Genomic DNA, 10,068 nt, shown 5'->3' with positions numbered 1-10,068 from the left:
TCTCTCTCTCTCTCTCCCTGCAGACGCATAAATCTCCGGCTTCTTCGCATAGTGTTGATAGTCGCGGATACTTAATTTACAGATTTTCTCAGTATTCACTATTACATTTAATAGAAGAGACCTCATACTTGCACGCGACGTTCGATCTTCCCCCCTAGAGAAAGGGAAAGAATCCACCTTCTCGCGAGGTCGAGGAGAGAAGAGCTCCTCCTCCGACAGACGACAGAATTGCTCGGTTAATGACGGAGTATCACTCTCAGCTCGACTCGACGCGTTACACGTTATTCCTCTTCCCTCAGAGCGCCTTCTCTCTTATATCGAGATACACCTGTAACCGCGTGAGCGACTCGCATCCAATCGATCGCGCGAGACTGTGATTGACCCTCGGGGGCAAAACCGGACTACTCGCGCGCGAAAACTTTCTTCGGTCGGTTTCTTCGGTCTACGGAGAATAGCCGCGGCGATTCGTTTGGACAACCGACCGACCGACCGACCGACAGATCGAAACACGTGGCCGCGTCACGTTTCGTTTCCTGTAACTGTAAACCGCCACAATGCAATCCATGTGACTAGTCAATATCCACCGAGAGGCGTTGTTCTCGCGTTCGATAATAGCGTGAGAGGAATGTCGAAGGACGCGGAAGACGCACAAACGAGAGTCGTTGGTCCACTGCTATCCTTTCACCGCTTTAGAAAGGATGCGCGTTGCAAAGAGCGATCGGACGGCCATCCATAATTACTCGCCATTTCGACCATTAAAAGAAAACGATCGAAAGGAAGAAAAATTTGCGCTCGACATTTGCGCAAGAAATACGAGAATGAAATGTCAATGATCAACTGTCTGTCTGTTCGAAAATTGGCGTTGAAAATGCATCCGATTTGTATTGCAGGGCTGAGCCTAGACAGTAACATGTCGATGTCGTCGGTGGGCCCGCAGAGTCCCCTCGATATGAAGCCCGACACGGCACTCATCAATCCGGGAAACTTTAGTCCATCGGGTCCTAATAGTCCGGGGTGAGTGTTTCTTTCCTTTGTTAGCAAAATTGGATTTTTATCTTTGTCTCGCTCACCTTATTATACTATAAATCGAGACTCGACTCGAGTAATGTCATCAGGCCACAGTCGATTTATTGTTTTCTCCTTGTAAGATCCTTCAGTGCCGGTTGTCACAGCAACCTCCTGAGTACGTCGCCCAGTGGTCAGAGCAAGACGGTCACGCCTTATCCACCTAATCACCCTCTGTCGGGCAGTAAACACCTGTGTTCGATTTGCGGCGACCGCGCGAGCGGCAAACATTACGGCGTTTACAGGTGAGTTGATAGTTAGTTGTATGTAATTATATAATTATGTATTAGCTATAAGCAACGCGGCCAAGATACTTTGAGCCACACGACGTATATATGTATTTGCATGTGGTGCGTGCGGTGCGCCAATGTGTCAACTTGTTTTAGATATTTTTTCGCGAACGTAAAAGAAATTACGTAAAATATTGCGATGTTATCGAATATATTTGCCGTCTCTTTCGATTCTTCATGTTTCATAGAAGTCTTTATATAAAGGATCGAATGAGTATTTATTGGCTACGGAACTTTGTACAAGATGTTTCGCGAACAATTTACAAATACATTCGTAGGAAAAGATATAGTGCGTATCCGATTTCGCAGACGTAAAAATGTGTATTTCTCCTTCGTATTTGTCATGCAAATTCAATCTTTGCGTGCGCGCTAGAGAGAGAGAGTAATCGGCGTTATATTGTAATTGCAATGGCAAATCTTTGAAGCGCGTCGCTTTGAATATTCTCTCTCTCTCTTTCTCTCTCTCTCTCTCTCTCTCTCTCTCTCTCTCTCTCTCTACCACCAGTTGTAGAAATAATTACTGTTTTGTCGTTCTTTGCGTCGCGAACGTAGAAAGCCGAGGAAAGGAGGGACGATACGCGAATATGAATTTGCGCCAGATGGCATTTCCATTGTAAACGAGCGGTTCAAGGTCCTTCGGATTCGCTTGATAATCCTGACCCTCGTTAAGGGGGACGAGTAATTCTCCGGAATGCGATAATAATGCGCGCCTGTGCGCACATTATTTGTTATCGTTCGTTACCTACAGCAACGCGTCACGATAAAAACTGACAGATAAACGCTTTGTTTCTCCCAATTATCCGTAACCTCCACGACCTGCCGCGCACGACCACTACGTGAGTATATTCGTATATTCGTTGCTGTAAAGTAAGTCGAACCGGTCGGAGTCTTGGAGAGAAATTTTCATCGCTGCAGCAACCAGCGACACTAACTGGGGAACGACGTAACCGTCGTCCTTTCCTCAATTATTTAGCGCTCGATAAGTCTCGAGCGGTCGTCTCGTGTCGAAGGATTGGGAGGATTAACTTGTTCGTGGATACCGAAGGATGTATGTGCCTTTAACTTTCTGTACGTTTAACGTTAGTGTAACGTCTGCAAACTTTCAATCGCATTGCCAAAATTACATTCGAGTATTCCCAAAACTCGCGTCTCCCCAAAATTGTCAGATATTTGGACACATTTCACACGCACAAATTGCGACACGATTTTCTCGACTAGTTTTAGAATTTGAGTGGTCTTGGTTGCGTATACACTGCTTTTTTGTTTCGCGAAATCAAACGCTAAACTTTGACCCGTTCGTCGGATAGATACACGGTTAACAGAGACTTGTTCATATAGTCGCGTGCATACGTAAGAGGAAAAAAGAAAGAAAAGTCGCAGACGCGGCGTCGCGTTTGCATAATCGCGCGCGCAGTGCGTCGAACTGTCGGAATAATAAAAATGTCGACGAACCAACACGCGTCGTCGTCTTCGTCGTCGTCATCGGCGCCGCCGCCGCCGCCGCCGCCGCCGCCGCCGCCGCCGCCGCCGCCGCCGCGAAAAGAAACTCGATAGTAGGATAGTGGGTGCGAAAGAGTTTCCATCACCGTGTTCACGCGGCGGGAACACGAATCGTCGTCTTTCGTGTCGCAGCTGCGCGCGATCGCTCTGGTCGCGTTGCGTGCACGTTGTCTGCAACGAGAACGCACGCCGAAAGGAACATCTGCGATGACTTTTATGCAAACACGCAAACCGCCACCTTCTCTCCTCGCCGACGCTTGTCCGTAAACCGCGATACATTCACGTCGCTCGTAATAGCCGTACTCCTCACCCTGTCAGCGACATTCGACGGCGACATCTGCAATTATCGCGAAACGACTCGCTTTGCCGTCGTCGACGCGTTATACCTTAATTTTCGTGTACGATAATTATTTTCCCTCCGTTCTGTCGCGATCTGTACCTTGCGGATTCTCAAAGCCTCTCCTCCCTCTCAGATGTATCTCAACTTTACTCCTTCATTTCTGCCGACAAAGTAGAACGTTGAAAATATACATAGATCTATATTGAAAACAATCAACTCTCTGGATATTAATAATTTTTGCGAATGAAGCTGTGAATGAGCAAATTGGACAATCGAAATTTAAAGGCACAATTAAGGCGCGATCGTGAGTCGCGCAAGACGATATTAGGGTCGCTGTAAATTCATGAATTACAACGTCGAATTGGGAGTGTCTCCAAATTACATTACAACGATAGATCGTCTCGTTAACATTTTCCCCCGGTGGCTTCGCGAAACAGCTCCAAACACGAAAGTTGGAATCTCAAGGTAACTTATCCAATTAAAACTTATGTCGACTTTCTAATTTAACCGAGAGTTAGCGTGGCGAAACGACGAAAGTAACATTACGACGCGTAGGGTCTCGTCGAAATACTTATCCCATCGCAGGTTATCCGTCATGTACTCGAGTCCCTTTAACGTACTTGCCCGATAAAGACGCTCGATCCGCTCTGTAATCCGGCATGAGATTGACATAAAAAACAGACGGATACTTTTTTGCACGATCGAGTAATTTTTGCGAGAGAAACAAATATAGATATGATTTTGTAAAGTCAACAAATTTGATGCAATTTATTGATGCGTTGCTTCGTTTACATCGATAAAGTTGGGGATGAATCCCGTTCCAATTTCCGTGAGTCGAATCGAGCCATTTTCAATACCGCGAAGCTACCGCGGAACGCGAACGAGCGCATGCACGCTACGTCGATCGGGGTCTTACTTGCAGGCGTGAAACGTGCGCGGAGCTGCAAATGCAAGCCAATGTGCAGCGTCGTCGTCACGGGGTCCCCTCTTTCTCGCCCTTCCTCCTATCGTGCTATGGCACGCTGCACCGAGCTGCAGCAGATCCGATGCTCGCGTTGCGTCAGAGCCCCGTCAACCTTGGACTTGCTTGCCGCGGGCTCGCGAGGTTGGGACGACTACCCACCCGTAGTTCCTACAAGCGGAGGCCGTTCGTCCTCCTCGCTCCTCCTCGCTCCTCCTCGCTCCTTCTCGTGCTATATAGGCACTTTGCTCCAGTGGCGGCTAATTAACCCTTTAACCCAGTGCTGTTCATCCTTCTTCGTTCGGTACAACGTCTTCGATTAGCCAAAGAGAGAGAGAGAGAGAGAGAGAGAGAGAGAGAGAGAGAGAGAGAGAGAGACAAAATAACCCTCGGGCTAGAAGGGCCCCCTCTCTTGCATCGCCGCGCAGAGATGACTCTCCTTCTAACTGACAGTGACTCTGTATGTGGAAGAAAGAGTTGCCCGATTGACTTGGGTTGGGAGCAGCGGTGCACGCGCTTGGTGCCGTATGCTATAAAGGCGGCATGTGATATGCGGCCAGCGTGCACTGCAACACTGACAGTGGGAGTGTTTGCCACCCTTACTAGGGGGTAGTCGCCGAAGAATGCCTCTGTTTGGGCTGGGCCTCCCAATTCGGAAGCGACGCTTTGGGTAGGGGGCAGCTGGGAAAGTTAGTGTAACTCCCAACTGTAAATTAGTTAGGTTTGGCGCGATTAGCGTCTGCTGGAGGTCACCTGGAATGTCATACGCAAGCGGTTCTCCGGGTGATCTTGGGTGACAGCAGAGGTAGGGCACTCGAAGAGGTTTTAGTCGGTGTGAGTCCGACATAACCCTGGCCTTATCCCAGTAAGGTCGGGGTATGCATAATGCATTTCCTCCCCGTCAAAAAAAAAAAAAAAAAGGTTTCGCCAAGTATGAAGTTAGCTCTCCCAAAATTCAATGTTAAAAAACTTTTTTTCTAGAGGTGTGCAAACAAAAACTCGATTTGTTTCAAAATGTGCAAACGAAAATTTAACAATATCATGCGTCAGAAAAATTTTTTCTGTAATTTTAATCTAGGTTTCGCCAAGTGTGTGAAGTTAGGTCCCCCAAAATTCAATGTTAAATAACTTTTTTTCTAAAGGTGTACAAACGAAAACTCGACTTTTTTTTAAAATGTGCAAACAAAAATCTAACGATATTATACGTCAGACAATGTTTCCCTGCAATTTTAACCTAGGTTTCGCCAAGTGTGATGTTAGCCCCCCCAAAATTCAATGTTAAATAATTTTTTTTTCTAGAGGTGTGCAAACGAAAACTCGACATGTTTCGAAATGTGCAAACAAAAATCTAACGATATCATTCGTCAGAAAATTTTTTCGTGCAATTTTAACCTAGGTTTCGCCAAGCGTGAAGTTAGCCCCCCCCCCCAAATTCAATGTTAAATAATTTTTTTTCTAGAGGTGTGCGAACGAAAATTCGACATGTTTCGAAATGTGCAAACGAAGATCTAATGATATCATACATCAAACAATTTTATTTTGCAGTTATAAATTTCGGCAAGTGTAAGTTTGGCCTCCCCAAAGTTTAAAGTCAAATAATTTTTTTCCTAGAGGTGTGCAAACGAAAATTCGAGATGTTTCGAAAGGTGCAAACGAGAATCTATCGATTACATGCATTGTGATTCAAGTTTGAGCAACTTGGGGGGCTAGTGTGAAGTTAGCCCGCCCAAAATTGTTTTTTAAATTTCTTTTAAACTAAATGTGTGCAAACGGAAACTTTTGATGTGCAAACATATGCAAACGATGTGCAATCGTTTGAGCTAAAGAAAGTTTACTTTTTCGAATGTTGGGGGGCTAGTGTGAAGTTGGCCAAAATTGTGTGAAGTTGCTCCAAAATTGTTTTTTCAATAACTTTGAAACTAGAGGTATACAAACGAAAATTCTTGATGTGCAAACATGTTCAAACGATGAGCAAACGAATTAGGTGTAGAAATTGTATTTTTTCGAATATGGGGGAGCTAACTTCACGGGGCTGAATAACATAGCTGCCGTTAGTTTAATTCTCGCGCGAGTCCCTTTTAACACCATTAATATATAAAGAAGCATAGACGTTAGTTCGAAAAAGAGGAGGACATAGAAACCGAAGATCAGCACCTTCTCCATCTTTCGCAGAATCCAAGAATTCATGTTTGTGTATGGCCAGATTCCCATTAAACGAAAAATGATTCGGTTCAAATTATACGTATAATTTATGTCACGTTCGTAATTTTTATTTTTGTATTGTAATACATCACGAATATCTTTGATATAAGACTCTATATCGAAGTCCTCGCGTTCGCAAAGTATAAAAAGTAACGTGACTCGAGAACGACTGCTCCTTCTTCTCTTTGTCTAACCGCATCGAGCAGAACTTGTACGTGCGCGCGCTTGCGTTTTGGAACGATTGAAACGATATGCGGAATAAATCATTAACAATATATACGTAGCAACTTTAACGGAAATTTCACAAGCCAGTCTATTTTAGTATTACAGAAGAAGAATAAAGTTCTTCTTGCTACATTTCAAACATTGAACAAGTTGAAGTTTTACGAGGAAGGTTTTTTATTGATACCGCACCGATATCAAACGACCATTGACTTTGAGCAGGATGTCGACCCTACAAACGCGATTTATATGTACGTTAAGGCGATGCTGCTAGGCTCGTTTTCGTAGAATATTCTTTTCTTCTAATTGCATGAATAAAACTGCAAATGCTTTTACATCGCAAAAGTATAAGCGATAATGAATGCCGCATACTAAAAAGTTGCATCGAAATCAACAAAAAAATTTTGTATTTACTATTGAAAATGCGATATTTAGTTTCATGTGACAAATTTAGAGCTCATACGCTTCAAATACATAGTATGCAGCATAGAGAGGACTTTCAGGAACATTATGAAGACATCGTAAGTGAATTTTAATAGGTAGTTTAAATAAAAAGAGAATTCCAGTAATAAGCGATATGTGTGCTAGCGTTTAATGGTTACGTGGTAAAGAAGACTAGATTTTTAGTTCACGCATCTCCTGGAAGAAAGCGCTGCATCTTGAGCTAGCTATATATATATCTATACGGAACGAAGACAATCGTCAAAATGTCAAATTTGATAAGCGTGAACATGTTCGCGCTACCGTTGCACCGCAATATTTTTTCATATATCGTCCCTTCACAGATGTTATGCAAGTATGTGTGCTACGTTGTCATTTCAATTTTCTTACACATAAACGGTACGTAAATGTGAATATCACGTTGCCGATATTCGCATTCTCTCCAAGAGAGCCTTTCGCTGCTTTTCTGACGAATTCTTCAAACCGCTTATGTACTGCACTGAAGAGAAAAAAGAAAAAAATAGTTGGAATAACTATAATCTCACTGTATTTTATAGTTCGTTTTGGTCTCAAACATATATTTATAGTTCATCTAAACATGAAGATATAGTAGAATGAACACAGATTTACTCACTTCACAGTCACTATCTTATTATTCTATATATATGGTAAAGCACCTTTTGGGAATATAGTTACATGTATTTATATTTGCCAAATATTCCAATTGTACTATATAAAATAGTTAATTTCTCTTACCATTCAATATTTGCCATCTTACTATATTTTTATTTCAAATAATTATAATTTTTGGTACAAATTTTACACAGGTCAGTTATACAATGTTTATATTGTAAATATTACAAATATTATGGTAACGTTTATCATAAAAATTATATTCCTAACTATAATCTTTTTACTATGCCGTTATAGTCTCAAATATCATACATTTTCTTTCAGTGTAGGTGCATCAAAGAAAGAGTTTTTTCGAGAAATATGTTATACGCATTAGAGTAATTTACGAATAATGTTTTAAAGAATATGTTATATAATATGTGAGCTTTCTATATAATTTTCAATGGAAATTAAAATTCAATATTTCACTATATATTCGTACCTAATTTTATCATATAAATTGGTGCAGTAATTGCGCTGTAATTTTTGCAAAAGGAAATCAGTGTTACGATAGTAATAGTTCTACATCGTTTTCATCCCTGAGTAAAGAATGCTCTATTTAATTATTGCATGTACTTTCACTACAAAAGCATTTTTAATTCGGTCAAGTCAATACGCATGTAGAAAGAACTAATCTTTGTAGAAAGATTCAGTATCATGATAGTAAATATCCTTTATCGTTTTTCTCTCATAATGAGGAATGTCCCGCTTCATTTTCGCACGTATTTTCACTATGCAATGTAATATTTGTAGGAAAATGTTGACGCGTGATACCGACCCCCTTTGCAAAACTTTCGTCGTACGTCGTACAGATTAGTTCTTTCCACATGCGCCGAGTTATAAACCCTTTTGCATGATAAAAATACGTACGAAAATAAAGCGGAGCATTTCTCAATATAAGGCGAAAACGATAAGGAACATTTACTATCGTGATACCGAATTCTTTTGCAAAGATTACTTCTTTCTACATGCGCCGAAAACACTATTGCATGGTGAAAGTACGTGCGAAAATGAAGCGGGACATTCCTTAATATGAGAGGAAAACGATAACGGACAGTTGCTATCATGACACTAAATCTTTCTGCAAAGATTAGTTCTTTCCACATGCGGCAAATTATAAACCATTTTGCATGGTAAAACGACGTGCGAAAATAAAGCGGAGCATTCGTCATTATGAGACGAAAACAATAAGAAAAAATTTATTAAAAATTTTCAATCTATGATATATCTATAATATATTTATAATTATCTGTACGGAACGAACACAATCGTCAAAATGTTACATTTGATAAGTAACATATTCACGCTATCGTTGCGCCGCATTATTTTTTCATTTATCGTCCCTTCACAGATGCTATGCAAGTGTGTGCTACGTTGTTATTTCAATTTTCTTACACATAGATGGTACGTAAAAGTAAATGTCATGTTGCCGATATTCGCATTCTCTCCAAAAGGCTTTTGCTATTTTTATGATGAATTCTTCTAACAGCTTATGTACTGAGTGTATCAGTGTTTTTTCGGAAAGTGTGTTATACGCATTAGAGTAATTTGCGAATATTGTTTTGAATGTATGTTATCTAGTACATGAACTTTCTATATAAATTTCAATGAAAATTTGAGATATTATTTTCGTTACTCACTGACAAGGAGATGATGTCAACTGCAAAATCGATTTTTAACGAGATATAACGCCCTCAATAAACGTAATAAAGAGTATGAATATTCTAAAAGGGTTTAGGTGAATGGGCCTTCGTTTCCTAAATATTGCGATGCGAAGTAAAAGTCATGAAGCCATGCCTCATATAAGACACAATGTGGCATTCATTTCCACCGAAGCGGCGTAGCTAAGAGGATTAAAGCTGGTGGCATATAGAAAAACTTAAGCAGTAAGCGAATTAGCCAATCACAGTCGTTGATTCTTGGACTGTAAGAAGAATCAACGACTATGATTGGTCAATTTGCTTACTGCTTACGTCTTACTGCTTAAGTTTTTTTGTATGTAGGGCTGAGGCCCTAAGGCTCTTGCGCCGGTACTTCCTGCACCAGCAGCGAGTGTTCGAGTCCGGCTAACGAAGCGACATTCAATGTTTTTTTGTGTTTCGTACTGTCGGACATATATGTATACCTATAATGTATATATATATATATATATATATATATATATATATATATATATATTGTATTTCTGTGTCGATGTAATTGCTATGTGAGCATTTGGAGTAGTGTCACGTTGCGGTAAAGGAAAATAATGTAAAAACATACTTTTTACAATCATTGTACAGATTGTAGACATTTTGAACGTTTTGCACTGTGCGTAACATGAAAACAATATGTATAATTGGAACAAGGTAGTCGTACATGAGCAGGGAAGTATC

At 41.1% G+C, this 10,068-nt stretch overlaps 2 protein-coding genes across 2 annotated transcripts in view; both read left to right on the top strand.

Annotated features, from left to right (window-relative positions):
* The window catches only part of LOC116852901 (protein ANTAGONIST OF LIKE HETEROCHROMATIN PROTEIN 1-like), a 48,598-nt gene that overhangs the window by 15,509 nt on the left and 23,021 nt on the right, over positions 1–10,068 (top strand). The gene's annotated exons all lie outside the window — the stretch shown is intronic.
* On the top strand, positions 74–5,454 carry LOC116852904 (protein ultraspiracle homolog). The gene is made up of 2 exons (XM_032833692.1): positions 74–1,014; positions 1,149–5,454. The coding sequence occupies exons 1-2, from the start codon at positions 824–826 to the stop codon at positions 1,312–1,314; spliced, it is 357 nt and encodes a 118-aa protein (XP_032689583.1). The 5' UTR covers positions 74–823; the 3' UTR covers positions 1,315–5,454.

This window comes from Odontomachus brunneus, unplaced genomic scaffold (assembly GCF_010583005.1).
Source record: "Odontomachus brunneus isolate Ranch 3 - 2012 unplaced genomic scaffold, Obru_v1 Obru_scaffold_262, whole genome shotgun sequence".
Lineage (NCBI taxonomy): Eukaryota > Metazoa > Arthropoda > Insecta > Hymenoptera > Formicidae > Odontomachus > Odontomachus brunneus.
This window is presented reverse-complemented; position numbering and strand designations above follow the sequence as displayed.

Coding starts and splice junctions, on each gene's coding strand:
- LOC116852904 (XM_032833692.1), top strand. CDS start 824: ATGTCAATGATCAACTGTCTGTCTGTTCGAAAATTGGCGTTGAAAATG. Junction 1,015..1,148: donor TCGGGTCCTAATAGTCCGGG/GTGAGTGTTTCT, acceptor TCTCCTTGTAAG/ATCCTTCAGTGCCGGTTGTC.